This window comes from Pagrus major, chromosome 21, assembly GCF_040436345.1.
Source record: "Pagrus major chromosome 21, Pma_NU_1.0".
Taxonomy (NCBI): domain Eukaryota; kingdom Metazoa; phylum Chordata; class Actinopteri; order Spariformes; family Sparidae; genus Pagrus; species Pagrus major.
The window spans coordinates 31,982,513-32,002,209 of NC_133235.1; the positions used below are offsets into that span (position 1 = coordinate 31,982,513).

At 45.4% G+C, this 19,697-nt stretch overlaps 1 protein-coding gene across 1 annotated transcript in view; it reads right to left on the bottom strand.

Annotated features, from left to right (window-relative positions):
- myo10 (myosin X) overlaps positions 1-11,852 on the bottom strand; it is a 114,613-nt gene extending 102,761 nt beyond the window's left edge. The window contains exon 1 of the mRNA XM_073490759.1: positions 11,415-11,852. Within this exon, the coding sequence (XP_073346860.1) occupies positions 11,415-11,435 (21 nt within the window). The 5' untranslated portion in view covers positions 11,436-11,852. The remainder of the gene's footprint in view (positions 1-11,414) is intronic.
- Positions 11,853-19,697: the final 7,845 nt, after the last annotated feature.

Genomic DNA, 19,697 nt, shown 5'->3' on the forward strand with positions numbered 1-19,697 from the left:
GGTTTGAGGTTCAGAGCTTCAAGTTTCACCTTAATTTCTTTTAAACAGCACTTTTAAAGTTACGAACTTCATCTTGATCTTGAAATCAGCAGTTGAATGAACATACTACAACACAACAGGTGAGTGCATTTCAGCTGTCAATGAAAGGCTGCTGAACCGACAGGTAGTCGACACAAACAACATCACCTTTCAACCCAATGTTACCACATCTCACCAGTACCAGTGCTATGGGAAAGTATACCTCTTCACCTACAGTAGGCTGCAGTTCCTGAGCAGATAGAAGTTTTCTCTCCTTCTCAAACAGTTTGTCAGGAGTCATCTCTGTGCACGAGAAGCCGCAACTCGAATGACCACTCTGCATTCTCAGTTTGAACCACTACGTTTATTCTAAAGCCGAGGTCCAGCCATCAGGAAGATGTTCTGGAGACACCGTTCAAACCTCCGACTTCAGACCTTGTCGTCAACATGAAGCGTCCACAGACTGATAGCGGTCAGGAGAGCGAGCGTGACGGGAAGATGAACATCTCTCTCTTTGTCTCTCAGCTGTGAATGAACATGAGGCTGCAGTGAGTCCTTCACAAAGAGCTGCTGCTCATTCAATGCAGGTTTTTGTTCAGAGTCACTGAAGCAAGTCTGTTGGTTGATTCAGCTGGAATCACTTACTGACAAAGCAGAGGACCGTCACTTCTTACTCACCATAGACAATAAAATCTGTTTCGAAATGACATGACGTGGGAAATGATATTTGAGTTTTTAGTCACTGGTGAAGGTATTTGAAGGATGCACATGATCACATGGATGATTGTGTAAAAGACTGAACGGTCAGAACGAGGAGAAACCACCACTTAAAAAAATTAATTACACGTCCTACACTCACCTGTCCTGGGTAAACAAGTCCAAACCAAAACTACCAATAACTACAATGACACTCAGTAGAGCACATACCTCCGCCAAGGCCCAACAGTCCTACTTTGTACTCATGCGTAGATAGCAGCAACCTAAATACACAATTTAGTGATGGGACCTATTCTGGGCCCAAACCCACCCACCATCCAGGTTTCGTGGGAATCTGTCGAGTAGTTTTTGTGTAATCCTGCTGACAAACCAACCAAACAACCAGCCAACGGACACAGGAATAACTCTCAATGGACTTGGAGTGAAACTGTGATGCTCTGATTGCCTTTTTGGCTCAACGCTGCGCAGAGAAATCAATCAGCTCATTAAATCAGACAAAAACTTTCCAGAGTAAAGAGTCTGATACACCGAGCGCTCTCTTCAGAGGAGGAGAGCTGCTCTCTCTCAAGGTAACAGGATCGCATGAGAAGGGGCTAATTACTGGAAATGGATGTTTGGTTTTTCGGGTTGTGCCGAGCCTGCACTTGTGTTGTGTTATGTTGTGTGCGTGTGTGTTTGTGTGTTTGTGTGTGTGTGTGTGTGGGGGGGGGGGGGGGGTTTCCAGGAAGCTGCTGTCATCACAGAGTTCAGGATCAGATAACCGTCCTCCTACAAAACTAAGATCTGATCAGAAACTGAAACAATCACTTTGTCCTTTTTAAGTTACAATATAAACTTAATAATTCAGTTCAAGTAGAACATCTTCCTTCCTGCAGGTGTTTCCTATTAAACCAGTGTTTTGTGGACCAGGTGGCTCTTCTGGATGGTTATTTTGTGAGCCAGGTGTGTGTGTGTGTGTGTGTGTGTGTGTGTGTGTGTGTGTGTGTGTGTGTGTAAACTGCCTTCAGGTATACGTGAATCATAAATCACAACACACGACAGTACAAACCAGCCTCACCATGACAATTACACACTTCTTCTGTCAGGTGTGTGTTGTCTGACAGGTGGGACAGAAACACGTGCAGGTGAGAACACGCACATCACATCCTGGATGAACCTGTCCTCCGTCCCTCAGGACAAAGTGAAGCAACCAACACACGACACATTTTCTCATGACTTTTCAGTTTACTTGTTTTGTTAAAGTGGTGACATTAGTCGATCAACACAAAAATATGTGCTTAAACTTTGACAATTAAATGTTTTAGTTTGTAAAATGTCTCTGGCTCCAGTTTTTTCTGCTTTAACTGATCATCCTGTGTAAATACTGATTGCAAAGTGTAACGTCTGTAGAAAATGACATCATCCGCCTGTAGATTTGTTCCCTATTTACCACCCGGCTACATTATTCCCGCAAAAACAAAGGAGAGATTACGAGACAAAGAAAGCACGTCTGCCATTGTGCAACAAAACAGTTGGAGGCATTGTTTTCCCCGGTCACTATCTGCAGGTAACGGTGGAATAACTGGAATAACTGTGGAAACTCTACACTGCTAAAGGAAAAGGTGAACAGGGAGAGAGATAGAAACTGAGGTAAAACAAACAAACAATTGTGTGTTTTTTGCATGAGATTGTTAACTGAATAACAAAAGAAGGAATTTGGAAATTAAACCTTGTGGGGTTTTTTTTAAATATTTTTATTTCTAACACACCAATTTCCAATTAAAAAAAGGATTAAAAAGTCTCACTTTTTCTTGTTTCATTCATACTTTATCCTTCTTTGGCAAAAACTGATCCAGATGAAGAACACTCTGAAGAATAATGGTGACTAAAGACCAAACGTTGCACTTTACAGACTACAGAGACGATGATCTGTTGCTATAAGGTAAAAGCACAGATCCAGCAGCGATGCTTGTTGCAGCAGGTCCGAACACTCCTCTGCAGCAGAGTGGCACCTCGTCAGCGGAGATAAATCAAACCAGGTCAGATCCACAAACTTCATTCCTGGTTTTAATTGACCATTTCAGCAGCGGGGAACCAGGACCCAGCAGGACGCTCAGGGATTAGTGTCAGGAGAACGTTCCAGGCTTCAACTCATTTCACTGGATCTTGAAATATTGCCTCCGCAGCCACCGAACCACGAAATGACCTCTCATGCAGCGGTGGCTGTACAGTAGGTATGTGGTCAGGTCGACGTGGAGACGCGTCACACAGGAGGAGTGACGGTTTCTAACATCTCCTTAATGGAGTTCCTGCTTTATTACACTGTGGCGTGGGCGGTCATACAGAGGTCAGGTGACAGCAGAGGTCACGAGCTGCATCTGACCACACACACCCGAGTGAACACACACACACCTGAGTGAACACACACACCTGGGTGTTCAAACACTGGCTTTACTTCAATAAACCTAACCTAAGCTCAATGAAACGGCAGAAAGGGATCTTAATTTCTCCTCGATAGATGTAAAAATACTGTGCTTGGAATAATAAAGTGCGTTTCTGTTTGCACACTGTTCTGCTCCGGTTGCATGTCAGCTAGCATCAACCATGTTGCATGTTGTTCGGAGACGACGAAGAAATGCAATGATTATAATGCAGACAGGAAACAGCTGATCAGTCGTGTGAGCTGAATGTTTCTGTTTCTATCAAACATTTTGTGCATTAACTCTGATTCACAAAAGACAAAAAACACCTCAAGCGAGTGAACAAACTTTCCATAAAACATGTAATGAGTGTCTTCAAAATACTTAATGGAAACACGGTTAGTGTCTCTGTGTCCTCTGAGTGCAGATGCATCACTCATGCTGTGCAAGAAAAGTCTGATGGCGTTGACAGACAGTTAAAATCACAGAGCGTTGAGCACCACCTTCTGCTCACCATGTTCTGTGTGATCACATATGGACGGAGCTGGAGAGAGTGAGAGGAGAGGAAGTGTCAGGATCCAGAGGAATGTGTAGAGCCATCCGGCAGGAAGTCCAGACTTTAGAGAAAGCCCGAGGAGGAGAGAGCCGAGGCCGAGGACGGTGATGAAGAAGAGTTATGGATGGAGGGAGATGAAGGCTGAACACACACCGCTCGTGCAGGACGAACTGATCAGGAACTGTGATGCTCTCATGCCACTTTTTCATAACTTTTTTTAGAGCAGATCTGAGCGACAGCCGTGACGCAGTGTGTTCATGAGACGCCCGATTCAATCCATTTTCACACATTTATGCTTATTTTCCGGTCACATGAATTTCTCTTTTCATGAAAGAGAAAAAGAGGAAAGAGGTTTTGTATTCTTGGCCTGAAAACCTAGTTTCTTATCGATGCATATTTCTCTTTCACACTGACGGCAATAACTCACGGCAGCTTCTCAGAGATAAATCCTGCAGCTGCTTCTGACTCCTCGGTGCACTTAGAGAGACAAAGGGTTTTTTTTAATGTTGTCGGTTCAGTCGAGTTTGAGACGACAAAACCAAAAAGACAATTTTTTGTAAGTTTGTTGAATTTTAAAGAAGCATTTTGTCTGAGTGTGATGAACTCATTTTATTTCTTCAGTTGTTTAAAATGTTTAAAAAACACTTCATGTTTTCTTTGTGCTCCTCGATGCTTTCGTTGGCTGTCAGTGTGTTTGTGTTTTGCAGATATATTTTTAACATCACTGGACTCTACAGCTGTGGCTGAGCTCACATCAGCTGAGGAGACTCAACACTTTATGAAATTAAAAAACAAACAAACAAAAGATCATTTTAATGCTAAATCCTGAAATCCTCAAACTGACGTGTTTTCACTCTAAACATATGTGTGAGCTCAGCCTCGACCTCATCCCCGTCTGAACCGCACAGCGTCTGACCTCGACGACCACGACGGCCTCTTTTTTCACAATAACTCAGACCCACATACACGAGGCTGCTATTGTGGCATCTAAATCACGGATTAACCTACAAACGGAGACAAGAAGCAGATGTGCAGGAACCTGGAGGACGTCCTTATGGAGCACTTTGGAGATCAAGTCAAAAATGTGGTATCTTAAAAAGAAGTAATCCCTCAGAATGTGAGATCACTGACCTGATCTGGTCACACAGAGGCGGCCATGTTGGCGCCTGCAGCTGGTGAAGTTTAGTTAAGTTTGGGTGGATGATTATTGTTCATCCAGGAGGGCTGAAAACGAGGAGGCTCGTCAGAGGAAGTTTACTACACAACTATTTCAATTTGCCTTCATTTCATTTCTTCTAAGATGTGGTGGAAACACACACAGGAATGCACAAAGCTCTCAGTTTTGTGTTGAGCTCACGCGGCTCCACAGTTTAAGGAACTCATTTGTACCAAAACGTCCGTTAATTAGTTATAAAAATGGTTTGAACTGATTGTCTGTCGATGGCTGACTATGAGATACTTCCCTCTCCCTCCTCTGCTGAAAGACAGCAGGGGGGACGCTTCAAGTCCACACCTGAAGTCTCATGTCTCATCACCACCCTGCTGAGCTGCTTATTAAAAATGTTTAATATAAACAAGATCTTTTTGGTGTGCAGTCGTGGTCGCAGCCAGCGGAGGACATAAAAACAAACAGGTTTCCTGTCTGGGTCTGCAGCTCTAGGTCTGAGTCTTTGTTTGATTTCCCAGCGTCACAGCTGCCCTCCTGGCCTGGATACAGTCGGTTGAGAGCAGTGAAACCAGTTTAAGATGGAGTGCAGGCGGCGCTGGCTCACGTCCAGAGTGTCTGCCTCCTTGAGAAGGTGTTATTTCAGCAGCGGTGTAAAAAAGGCCTCAGCAGGCCGGCAGCCAAACTCGGCTGGCTCGCTGCAACACTCTTTTTCTCACATTAAGGTGACGTGAAGAACTCCCTGTATGTGACTCCAGAGAGAAATCATTTTGTTATCAAGCTAATTAATCAAATCAAGACTGCAGGAACTATAAACAGTTACACTACATCGCCAAAAGTATGTGGACACCCATGTTTTTCATGATTTGGGTTGGACTCTTAATATCAAAAAGGTACCAAAGTGCAGAAAGTTAGATTTTCATTTACAACTATACAGTCCACGTCCTGTGGAAAAACACCAGCAGGTCTGATTCAGAAACACGGTGGGGCGGAGCCTGCTCAGGCCTGTGAGAGCTGACCAATCAGAGCAGACTGGGCTTTTCCTGGAAGGGGATCTGACAGCGACAGGAGCCTAACAGAGCGTGGAGGTGCTGCAGCAGTGGACAGTATGAGAATTATATGTAGAGTGCATGTGTTTGAAGAAGAAACAGTAAAACGAAGATAGATTAATGTGGAACAAAAAAAATGATAAACTTAACACAAGCCTCAGTTATATTCCTCACACTCTGATTGGTCGGCTGAAGAAATGTGTGAACGTATAAAAGCTGCAGACCGAGCAGGGTTCAGCTGGACGTACAGCACAGTTGTCTCAGGACGACAGTGAGCAGCGGAGGACGTCTGCAGCGCCCAGAACTGCGAAATCTGCAAGCTGTTTAAATTCCTCTGAGCTCCTCCTGGCTGCTCCACAGGTGTCAGGTTTCAGCTTTAAAACAAGCCGGGGAGCCTCAGAGGGAGGCAGAGAAACGCTCTGACACAGCACAGAGACTCCAACGCTTGAAATCATCATTACAATTAAGCAACATAAACCACCAGGGCCTCCGTTTGTTGTGGTGAGCCTATTAAGGTCTATGATTGGCCTGTTAGCTTTTAATGGTTTAAATGAGAAACGCAGGCGGCTGAGGCCTGTGGAGGGAGGAGGAGGAACAAGAAGCTCTGAGAGTTTCAGCCAGCCACCAGATTCTAACAGGATTATTCTGGAAGTTTACACGTCTCTGTGTTTTATTACAAACATGAAGTAAGAAGCTCTCAGCAGAGTTCAAACCTCCGAGCAGCTCGTCGCCAACACCCAGCTCACTCTGCCAGAGCTGCAGCCGGAGCGGCAGCCGGAGCGGCTCGTGTTCGCTGATCGTTTGTCTTCCAGAGTTCATTTTCTTACAAAGAAGCTCTCAAATGTAACTCAGCTCTGCCGACGTGAACATGTATGAATCAGGTCATTCCCACCAGCGTCAGAGAACAGACACTTCTGACCTACTGAGGCGACACACAGGGTCCAATTCACAAAATCTCACATTCATGTTAGTACCGAGTGCAGCGTGGTTACAGTCTTAAAGCAGAGATTTTTGTCCTGAGGACTCACAGGAAGTTGTGAGATTTAAAGTTGCTCCCATCTTTCTTTTATTCTTGTTAATTAAAGGATCATTTTACCTTCAGACGCCCCGAAAACACTCAAATCTAAAGAATAATCACATGTCACAGAGCACAAGGTCACATCTTTACCTGACTCTCCTGTCTTTAGTTTGTTTCTCGATCTGTATCATGTGTTTCATGTTGCTTTCACATGTCTCATATCTCATATCTCTTATTTTACTGCAGAGAGAAGTTTTGTTGTACTGAGGTATACTGACGATAAAGAAATCTTGACTCTGTCTGCATCTGACTTCTCCTAAGTTACAGCCTCTTATTATAACAGCATCTTCTGCGTGTCAGCCTATATTTCATTTACTGACCATGTTCATGTGTCCACGAAAAAGTTCAGAGTAAACAGAAAGGTTAGAGAAATAAACAGAACACACTGAAGCTTGGCTGCCATCACGGCCTGCTGGCCCGGAGGAACAAGTACAACTACGTGGGTTTCCTTGAAGACTCGAGGCTTCAGAATCGAGTCCAAACAGGACATGTGTGAAACCACTTTTTAGGCTCAGAGTGCCACATTTTTAGGACGACGGTTATTTTTATCCTCCGGCTGTAACTTCTGTTGTTTCGTTCAGACAACAATTCAAACACACACAGAGACATTCACACAGTGCAGTCGTCTCTCTAACGTCAGGCCCTGCTGCACCGGAGCCTGACTCACCTCTCGCTTATGTTTCATCTGTTATCTGTCAGTCTTTTTGTCTCTGATGAATAAATTTGCCTTCGCTGACAGCGATCACTGCAAAGCCCACAGCTGAGGCCCATCCTGCTCTCTGATTGGTGCCCAGGTGAAGCCTATCACGCACCACGCCCGCCAGTTCAAACAGAAACAAACCCTGTAACCGTCCGTCTCAACCGACTGACTCTGCTGTGTCAACACACACACACACACACAGCAGGTCCGGGGCACACACTGATCCCCGCTGCCTGCTCATTGGACGTAATAAAAACTAAATATTAGCCGATGGTTTTTGCCCCCAGTGAGCCGGGCGCCTCTCTGCAGCCTGCAGGGCGTCAGAGTTACACCTGAGTGAAACCTGCCTCGTCCTGCCTGCAGCAGCTGCTCGTCTCAGTTTCACTGCAGGATTTTACTGTTTCTGAGAAAAAGTCATTTTTTACGGGATCCACTTTTTTCACATTAACGTGGTAACACAACAGAACCGAGTGGGTTTGTGGTTCTGATCGTATCATGTGCCAGTGTTTAAGATAAGTGTCTTATCAGGGCGAAACTACATTTAATGCAAAACTGGATGGAAGATTAGTCACATTTCTTTCTCATCCAGGGCGTCCCAACTATCAGCAGCTTGAATCCTAACGCTCGGCTCGCTCGTGCTGCTCCACAAAGGTCCAGTCTGTGCAGAGTGGTTCTATGTTTGGCAGGCGTCTCTGCATAAAAGTAAAAATCTGTGCAGGATATAAAGTGATTCATCGGCCGGGAGAGAAAAATGACCGAGTGATGAAAATCTGCAGCCTGGAAGTGCGGTCCGGCTCTATTTATAGTCCCTGTTCTGACTCGGGTCCAGACTGTTTTGGCTGCAGCTCAGTAATTAGAGAGGAGAGAAACCTTCTGCTAACGGATGTGTCACTGTCAACACGTCCGTGTCTCTGTAGTTCGGGACAATGAGCTTTGCTGTTGGAAGAAACTCTTACTACAACTACCAGGTGCTGAAAATAACACATTCTTCAGGACCATTGTTCTGAACACAGACTGTGTTTACGAGTCAGTCCGTCAGTTAAACTGAACCTCCGGCACCCAGCAGCCGAAGGCTCAGCAGAACCAGTACTTTATCAGTTAGTTAAAGGAAGTTATTCCTGTTGAGCCAGCGCCAGTGTTCAGATGTTTACCTCAACCTGAAACACCCATGGAAACACACACACAGGATGAGGTCTGAAAAATCTCATTTAAACTTAAAAAGTTTTTAAAAACACAAAAAGTTTTTCTGCTTCCAAATTCTGGCGCTCTGGGCCTGTGGGTCGGGTCGGCCGCTGTCTGAGGGTGTCAGTATTTGACGAGTTGGAGATGAGTTTTAAAAATCAATCTCAGTTTTACATTGTTGAAGCCAAACGTACTCCTGATGTTTTGTAGGTCGGGAGTTCAGATGACGAGGAGGACTGACAGGTTTCACACAGTGAATCACTTTCAGGAGGTTTCTGACAGTAAACTGATGGTTGAAGCTCGTCATCGACAGAGCGTCTTTGTGCGGCCTCAGTCTCATCTAAACTGTCTTCACTATAAATATGAAACACTCCAGTTTCCGTCCCGGCTCACATTCCTCTCCCCTCAAACCGTTGGCCTCCGTATGTGGTGGCTGGAAGCTGGTTTACTTCCTCGTCAAATGCCCTTTTCCTTAAAGACTGGGCTCTTTGTTTCAGCTGCGATTAGCTGGCAGATATAAAGGCAGGCAGGCCGATATTTGAGACTATTGTGCACGCCTGCCTGCTTCTGGCACTCACAAATATTCCCCCTCTCTCTCTGTGGAAGACTTCAGGAGAGCTCAGCAGCCAGATGTACCGAACACTCGTCATGAGACCGGCCGGCTCTGCTGCAGGAGAGAAAAACCTGAAAGCTCACACTGTTTGTTTAACTCAGCCCGACTGCTCTCACGAGCGCCGTGAGCTCAGAGAGTCTCGTGACCTTTGGCCTCGCTGGATTTTTTAAAAATGCACGAGCACCAATGAGAAAGCAGGCGATCTTCCAACCAGGAAGCAGAACTGTATGACCGTTACAGCACCACCTGAGGAGAAACCGGTTTTAAATCGCTTTTTTAAAAGGAGAGTCAGTCTGTCGGTGAGCTGACAGCGCTGCGATGACAGCCTCTTTTCCTAAAGGCTCAGAGAGGAAAAAAAAGGTCAGGAGTGACTCAGGTGTTGCTGCTGTTACCTGGCCGACGTCAACAGAGAGGTGTGGAGACCGATGTCGTAAATCGACCGCAATGAAAGCGTATTAGTCGTATGAGTCACAGCTCGGGAAGATTTACACAACCAGAGTGTTTCAACCACCTGACAGACTGTACTGTGGTTTAGTCTCATGGCTGCTGTGGAGCGTAAACCCACCTGAGCTGAGAGTCACTCACCTGAGCTGAGAGTCACTCACCTGTCAGACTGACATGAACTGATCCAGTCTGATCAAACTGAAATTTCTATCCAGTTGGTTTCAGTTATGATGACAGGGTCCTGCCAGGAGGACAGACAACCGTTCAGCCATCTGACGATCACCAGCTTGACTTTCTGTTTACTTTCTGTTAAAGGAAACAACTAAAATGGCTGACTCAGCAGTTACCCGTCTTAAAATGTCTCGCTGTGTCCATCAACAGTCCAAGACTGAGAGATATTTAGTTCAGTGCTGCAACAAATAGTTACTGGTGTGATTGCTGGAAGCAGCCACTAAGCACCTCATGGACTGATCCATTAATCGCTGCAGCTCTTATTTAAGGACAGAAAACAGATAAATCCTCACAATCAAGAAGTTCAGTGCTTCTGCTTGAAAGAACGTCTTTCTGTCAATTGATTAAACATTAACTGACTGTTTCAGCTCTTTATTAGAGGTGGGACAAAATATCAATACGCCAACATACTGTTGTGCTCCTGAGATTGTTTGTTGTATCAAATGTTGAAGAATGGGTGTCACATAATGATCCAACAGCTGAAGACAAACTCTTCACAACGAGCCACACATGAAACATACAAACATCAGTTATGAGCTGCAGCTGCTTCACCATCAGAACAAAATGATTATATTTATGAATAACTTGAGACCTGCAGCCTCACAGCCTCACTGACTGTCTGCAGACAGACATCACAAACTGTCCTTCAACATACAGCCAGTCAATAAAAGGTCTCTTGCTGGTGGGACTCAGGTTCAGACTTCTATATTTAGCTTTACAGGACTTTTTTTTTTTTTTCTTTCTTGGAGGAAACCAGAAAAGAGGTGCGGAAATACCAGAGATCCACTGGGACCCCGTCCAACCCCCCCAGTCCCAGTCCCAGTCCAGCTCCCCTGTCGGACCAGCACTGTGATCATGATCCTCCTGCAGAACTGAGCTCTGGACCCGTTTAAAGTTCTTTATGACACCTTTGGTCCAGTTAAACCCCTCTGATACTCCAGCAGGAAGTCATAGTGGTGAGTTCATGCTGACCTAATTGTGCCTGACTGTGTTTTATCACAGTCATTTGCCTACTAGAGAATCTTTGAATAACTTTGTTTCTGCTCATGCTGTTGCACGTTATGATGCTTGTGTTCTTATGATATAACATTAATATCACAATAACAACGTGTAGGGTCTCAGAAGTGATTAATAAACAGGATGATGTGTGTTTGAATAAAGTTTTCCTTCTTTCATTAAAGGTCACAGCCTCGCTACATGCAGTGTGTCAGCCTCAGCTCAGTGTGTCCGTCCTGCAGCAACACACTCGAGTCTTTTCTTACCTCCGTGAAGAAATTATCCATTGCCCCTCGTTATCTTAATCCCCGAGGATTGACTGTATGGAAAGCGCGCGTCCCGTCAATCCAACTCATGTGTCCAAGCAAACAAAACAAAAAGAGAAGCAGATCCGAGAGTTTCAGTCCATGATGGTCCTGCTGAGCGTCTGCAGGCTGGAGGACAGTCAGTCAGTCAGTCAGGCAGTCAGGCAGCCAGGCAGTGTGGAGCTACAGTAGTAAATTCACTCTTTGTTTCATGGGTTACTCCTCCAGGAGAGTCCTTTAAAAACTTTCAGCTCTTCTCCTCCAGGAGCTCAGACTCCTCCGTGCGCTCCTCCGTGCGCCCCCGCTGCGTCTCCGTGCGTCACGTTCGTCCTCGGGTCTGTTTTGGTGGTTGCTTGTTTGGTCAACAGTCAAACGTGCAGCTGAAGCGAATAAACGAGGCCGGTGAAACTTTGAGACGCTCACTCACTCAGTCAGTCACTCAGACCGGTGGACAATAATCCTGAAGCTCCACCTCCGCACCCAGCGCCTCCTCCTCCGCCTCCTCCTCCTCCTCCTCCGCCTCCTCCTCCTCCTGCAGCCCGGCTGTCTCTCTGACTCCTCCTGCTGTCAGCAGCCTGGAGCTGAATGAATCAAAGCCTGGAGATGATGAACACAGGTAGAAGCTCAGAGGCAGGATGAGGAGAGGAAGCTTGATTCAAGAGAAACTTAAAATACATTCTGACATGTTAAAACTTCGCTCCTGAGTGGATCCAGATGTGAGACTGTTGTCGTGTCCAGGTGTTGTTTCCAAGGTCAGAACTGAACTTTGGACCTCAGCCTTCAAACCAACATGGACGAGAAGTCATTAAAGTGCTCAGAAAAACTGAATTATGACCATTTAATATCCCATGAAGACTCGAGACATCTCCATCTGCTGATGAAGATCAAGCGATGTGATCGAAAGCTCCAGAAATCTTTTTTCATTTGAGAGAATCTGCGAGAACTTCAGGAGACAAGAGCTTTTTTTAGGAACAAATGTTTTTTTCATGATTTAATATTCATTTAGAGAGCCAGAAAAATAAGCACACAGGTGTGACTGTGAAAGCAGCTTATAATGACCAACACTTATGTTTCTGTCAGGTGTCGCCCTCTAGTGGCTGTGGTAAATATTACAGCAGCAGAGGAGGAAGTCAGGTGAAGTGGTGTAAAGAGTGACAGGGTGAGGGTGGATGGCTGTGTCGAACAAACACAGGACTTTAACTCAGGAGACCGTGTGGATCCAAAGGTCAACTGAACGGCACTCAGTAGAGTGTATACCTCTGCCAAGGCCCAGCAGTCCTCTTTTGTACTAATCATAGATACCAGCTCCATAAATACATCAGGGTTATTTTAAAAACACTCTTATGTTGTAATATTAAATTCCAGGATCTATCCCTTTATTCTGATCCGCCCCAGAAGATAATGGGTTCTGGGTCGAATCAGTAGTCGTTCAGTAGTTTTTATGTAATCCTGCCTGCAACCAAACGGACACAGGTGAAAACATTACCTCCTCTGCGGAGGTAAATACATTTGTAAGTTAAAATAAGTCACCTTTAAGTCACGTCGATTACTTTACATGAGTACTGTATGTACAGAACTTAAGTTACATGAGTAATGTGCTTATTTTTACCAAAATCACAACGTTATCGAGAATCAAGCAAGTTGCTTTCTTGCCTAAAGCTAACCAAAGGTCCGGCACGCCAGTCGCTGGTAGCTCATGTTGTTTTGGGAGTCACTGGCAATCGATCCATTGCGTCGTGTAGGTGTGAGGATGTGTTTCATTCACATTTAACATGAGAGATTAAAACCAGAACCAGAAGAAGAACAGTGTGAATTCAGATTCAGGCTGAATATGTGAAGAATAAACTCAGATCAGCTCTTTGACCGTTTTCACCAAAAAGCTTCTGATCAGTGAGAAACGATCTCGGCTGAAGAACCCACAGGTTTTGTTTTGTCGTCCACAGCTTCATCTTTCATCACGTGAAGCTGAATTAAATATTTACATCTCTTCATAACTCAGTAGTTTCTGGATCGCTGGAAGAACTGAAGGAGGTTTTATATCAAACAGAAACATTTACACAAAGAAGATGAGTCACATTCAGTCTGTTCATCCATCAAACTGTCTTTGTGCCAAACGTTTGTCCTCCTGCTGCCTGAGAACCAGTCCGATTGTTTGTGGCTGAGGAGAAATCTTTAGTTTTTTCAGATCTGATGACAAACGTTTGACTTTCTCTGATTCTGACCTAAAACCTGTGTAATCACATGATGAGCTGCACGGTCGAGCATTAACATTCCAGCTGTGGGTCAACACCAACATGCCTCCATGTCTGATCCAAACACAGACCAGTGTGTGCGTGTGTGTGTGTGTGTGTGTGTGTGTGCGTGCGTGTGTGTGTGTGTGTGTGTGTGTGTGCGTGTGTGTGTGTGTGTGTGTGTGCCTTGACGACCTCTGACCCTGCTGGTTTACATCCATCCTGTCATTTTGGGATTCAGCGCCCCCTGCTGCTGACCGGCAGGAGAGAAGCTCTCGATCAACACAGTCACAGCAGGCAGTCTAAGCTCTCACGTTATCATTAAGAAGATGGCAGAAAGCAGAATCAGATCATTTTTATTGATATTTTCTGCTCCGGAGCAGTTTTTGTTTCCAGCCTCATGAGGAGCAGGAGCAGCTGAGGTGCTTCAGATGACCTCCATGTTTCTCTGGGAAGTCTTTGTATTCTGACGCTCTGGGCTCGTTTTGAACTTGAACCTCGATGTTGCTGTGGTTTTTTGCGATCCTGTGACTATCAGCAGCTCGTTACAGAGCGAGAACACAGTCTGACCCCGCCACAGGAAGATAAATAACTGACGTCTCATTCTCAGAACTGAGCAGAACAAAGTGAAGATCACAGTCTGATAATCTGTCAGTGCAGCCAAACACACCGGGCCGGTCGGAGCTGGTGTTGGTGCGATCGCTCCCACAGAACCAGATGATATTTTACTTTATTGACCTGGAAAATGATCATTTTAATTCACCAACATTATATGTGCACAATCCAAACAGGGTCGAACATTTATTTGTCTCACCAGGCTGACTTCAGCTCTCCATACAGCACGTGCACTAGAGAAATCACTGACCAAGCTAACTTCCAGCTGGTAACTGAACCTTGTTAAAGTTAAAGGTAGAATCAGTAGGATTTGTCCCAGCTGTTCCTGAACGCACCACAAAGATAGTTGATTGTTGAGTCTCATTCCCAGGACGTCAAACAGCCACATGTTGGGTTGGTAAAGCGTCCCGAGCAGCAACAAAGTGAGAAAATAAGAAACTCTCTGCAGATACGAGACGTCTTCAAATGCATCAAACTAAAGTAACGAGGCTGTTTTGAAGCTGTGAGGAGGAGAAAGTTCAGATGTTTGTGTTCAGATGTCGGGAGGAGAAGTCAGACAGTCAGTTTATATGAAGTGTAGGAGGGATGTCAGATCCTTCCCACAGTAACACCGGCTCATTGCTTTGGTTAATTGTCTCTAGAGGCCTGAGGTTGTTGGCGCTGGGCGTTGTGTTCCTCACCTGTTTGTCTCCGAGGTGTTTCTCCACCCGTTATCACACTCACAGGTCAGCAGGCTGGACGGTGTCACCTCTGTGACCTTTGACCTCGCACTCCCGACTGCTGACAAAGGTTAAGTAACACTCGTTCCCTGTAGCGACGGTCTTTAAGCCCCTGAGGATTCCTCAGTCAGGGTCAAAGTGGATTTGAATGAGTTCAGCCCAGCTTTAAAATGCACAACGAAGTAAACACAGCTCCGCCTCCGGTCTCCACCTTTTGTGTCGGGGATTGTTGGGGGTTGACGTGTTGGTGTTGAGTTTGAGTGAATGACTGATCCGTCTGTTGAGTGATGAGGAGCTGCTGAACCACAAAGGTCACCTCTGCATGTTTTAGCCTGTTTACTACAGATCACACATGCTTTACATCACCATGCTAAAGTTTTATTAAAATGTATTTCTTCTACTTTTCCAGATATCCATTTACCCTTTACATCACCAACCACACTGTAACACTAGGAGCAAGCAGCTGCTTTGATCATCAACCATCCAACAACCTGAAGTTGATTAACCTGTTCAGAACCAGCCTCTAATTTGGGTCACTGCTCGAAAATGAAGTGTATCTCTGCAACTACAAGGTCCTTTTGAATAATAAAGGGAACACTTGAAATATGATGTGTAAGTATAAGAATATGTCACTTGGTCTTAGTAAATATCTGCTCGGGTTTAACAGGTCAACATGCCTTCAACAATGGTCAGGAAAATGTATTGATGATCTGTATTTACAGCTAAATGTGCAGGCAGGTTCTCAAAGTTCAACCAACTTCTTTGTGACATTAAAAGCAAGCTAACGCTACCTAACATTAGCCAGCTAAAACACAAATATCAATCAATACATCAAGATTATTTGTCACAATCATCAAGATACAACGAGAGTGAAATGTCACCCCGTCAGTTCCTGTCCTGCATTAATATTCAGAAAAACAGTCACTTGTTTGAGTGGACACGATCCAGGGTCCAGCCCGGGTGAACCAAAGGACATCACTGCACACCAATGTGAGCACGGGGTGCAGTTTACTATGTCACACCTGTACACTGGCTAACAGGATGCTTCACAGAGAAGATCAATGTGGCTGAGACGGCAGCTGATGGGCAGGAGGTCTTCAGATGGTCCTGCTCTTCTATGCGGTCGTAATCCTCATATGTAATATTTAACATACTTCACTTTGTGTTCAGACTCTGTGTTGGACTGTGCTGAGATGGAGCAGGTCTACCGGTTGTTCGTTGACGTTAGCGGACTCCATTTGTAAGCTAACGTTAATTAGTTAGTGTTGGTGTTGTTGGGGAGCAGGAGAGAGGCAGGAGTCCTTTACTCGAATCAGTCCACAGGCTGCTGAAGGCAACCGAGAGTCTGGGTCTGAGTTTCTAAGTGAATCTGTTCACACATCAGGTAAACAGAGAGGCTAATGCTGCTTCACTCTCTTTACAGACTCCAGTGTGTTAAAGTTGACCTCACATGAGGTGAGGGTGGATTACTTGAGTTGAGTTCAGTCTTTGTCTTCGATCTTTGACTCGTCTGACATTGTTTTTTTCTTCTTTCTTACACGATCTGTCATAAGTGTGTCAGCGTATCACTTATAGGTTAAAGCCACCTGAGTGGTGGGATCAGAAAACTACGACACACTACCGGCTGTCATGAACGGCATCACAAAGAAACACAGGTACAGCACCTGAACATCACACGAGATTCTGACTCCTGACAGCTGAAATAAATCACCGAGCCGAGCCGGAGGACTACAGGAGCCACTTGTCTCTTGTTGTTTGATTCTCTGCCAGCATCCCCTAAACTTCCAAACGCCCCAAAACAGGATGAGGAAGACAAACATTTCCTGTGGCCGTTTTCAGACATCTACCAAAGATTGTGAGATAACGGAGCCGGGACTCCTGCTGACGTGTGTCAGTGGTGAAGCCAAAACAGACTTCCTCCACCCGGCGTCACGCTGAGGAGGACGCAGAGAGTGGAGCCCTGACAGTGACATGTAAGAGACGTGGAGGCCTGGAGGAGATAAGAGATGATGTTATAAAACAAGCCGCTCTCTGCATCGCTCTCTGTTCTTCAGGTAGTTCGGGAGGTCGGTGACCCCTGCTGAGCTGCAGCTGCTAACTCGTTAGCTTAAAACAAGGTAAATATCCAGAACGAGGAGACGTGCTCCGGTGTCGTCCACACTTGGTTGTGATCTGACTGAACACGGAGACACGATCTGTTCGTCTCAAACACTTTTCCATCGTCCCCGTGACAGAAGGACGCCGTCAGTCTCGAGTCCTGATTTATACACATGGACAAGAATCATGATCATGTTTCAAACTGTGTGAGCGTGATCATGATGAGTTGCAGTTTTATTTACGTTCTGAGGATAAAGATAAGAGACACCACACAGACTGAGTGATGTTCTGATCCTGGATGTGAAGAAGACAAAGACTCTGCTATCAGCTCCTCATCAGTGAAACACCCTGAACACTCTGCTCAGCAGATCATCGTGCTCCATCACAGTCAAGTATTTCTTTTCTTTTTTTTACCAGCATGATAAATAATAAGTAATGATGAGTGTGTGTGAAACACAGCTGTCTGGCTCTTTTTTGCTGCAGCATGACATGAAATGAGGCCTCCTGGGAGAGAGAGGGAGGCTCAGCCTTCAGCTCCCTGTGATTACTGACGGCTGCACGATAATCTCAACCATCTACTGACAAATGATGACGCAGCAAACAGTTTGAAGCCGGACGGAGCATGACGAAGCTGTTTATGACCATCAAGCTCCATAAAGAGTCGGACACAAACCTGAAGAGTTAAAATAGTAGATTGTTTGAGGAAGTTTATCACAAACATTCAGCCTCGTGAGTCAAATGAAATCTAGACTGTGATTCTGTGACAATAACCTGATTTAACTTTTTGTTTAAGTAGGAACAATTTGGATGAACCAATGATTTTAATTCAGCAGTAAACTGTTATTATGGTCTTTAATACAATCAAATAAGATCTATTCGAGTCTGCTAGATATTTTTATCTGGATCTCACTGATAGAAACCAGCCGCCTAAATACACCTGATAGTTTTCATCAAGATTCCCTGAGAAAATAATAAATATGGAGAAAAACACAAAATGTTCTGGTTCTGTGAGTGACATCACCGGAGCCCCAGAGGCTTTTATATCCCTTTCTTCATGCAGTCGTCCTCCTCAACACCTGTAAACACTTAATGTATTTACTTCAGTAAAAGTATTAATACGGCACTAATCAATCAAGTCTAATCAGATCAAATATATTCATATCCGCCAGATATGGATTTTTATCAGGATCTGCATCAAGATAGAAACCAGCCACCTAAATCACAGTGTTAAAGAAAGAAAAGCAAAATGTTCTGGTTCTGTGTCTGTATCCGGGTCCCAAGCAACATTTAATGGGTTTCAACAAACCAACCGAGCAGCAACAGACGGACTCGAACAGAGCAGAGCAGAGCAGAACCTCCCTGGTGGAGGCAGTAATGGTGCTGTGGTCTGTCTGTCATGACTCGGCCCAACCACATCAGCAGAACCAGAACGCTTCACAGCTGCTTTTGAGCTCGACTCTGATGTTTCTTTGTTTGAGCCTGAGGCAGAACCTTCTCTTCAGTTCACCCTCCTGCTCTCTGCGTGGTGACGACACACTGTCAGTGTGAATCACAGGTGCATCGGACTGAGCTGCCAATCACACACGAGCAGCGTGGAGGTGCGTTTGTTGTCGCTGCTGACGTCATCACATCCACCAACCCTGCAGATAAAACCAGTAATGGTCCCAATGAGCAGCAGAAGGAGAAGATGGATGTTTCCCACCAGTGTCAGACGAACACGCAGCGCAGGACCACAGAACATCTGCTTGGATGTGAATGATCTGTGGTTCTGTTCCATTTCTGTCCCCACAAGAACTTTCTTTAAAGCCCGATCCAGCTGTCAGTGAGTACGATCTGTGCACTGACTGCCCTCAGATAAACCTGTTAGAGGCTTGTGCAGCTTTGTTGGTGCAACGTGTGCTTAGTGCTGTCGGGTTTAGCCCTGGATGTCAGCAAACACAGAGCGGGACGCAGGACCCGGAGGCTCGGTTACAGACCGGCTCAACAGGCAGGATTTATCAGCGGCCCTGAGCAGAGGTCGCGTTCAGCCGGGTCAGTCAGAACACACTGACCTCTCCCTAATCCCCACATACTTCCTGCTGCAGGGGGAGGGAGGGGGGCTGCAGCTAGCTGGTCCTCACCCTGAGGATCCCTCCGGAGCCGAAGATAACAAACTGCTGACTCACTCCGACACTGACGCTGGAGGAAGACGTGTTCATTCAGTCCTGCACGCAGAGACAGAACCGACTGTCCCTGAGCAGGAGGAGGCTGTGCTGGTGGCGACGCAAGATGGTTATTACCTCGACAGGGAGGTCATGTTTCACACGTGTCTGTTGGTTTGTCAGCAGGATTAAATTAAAACTACAGAACAGACTTTCATTAAACTCAGATAGACGATGACACCGATAACTTCTGGTCAATAAAGAGACAGATCCAGGAATTTATCTCTCACTTTAGGGTGTTTTTAACATTTTTTGTACATTTCTCAGGGAGTAATGCATCGATGGAGTGTTTAGGTGGCTGATATCTAAACATAAATCTGCATGTGGTGGGTTTAAATCCACTCTGCACAACAGAAACACACCTGCAGCTGAACTGTAGTT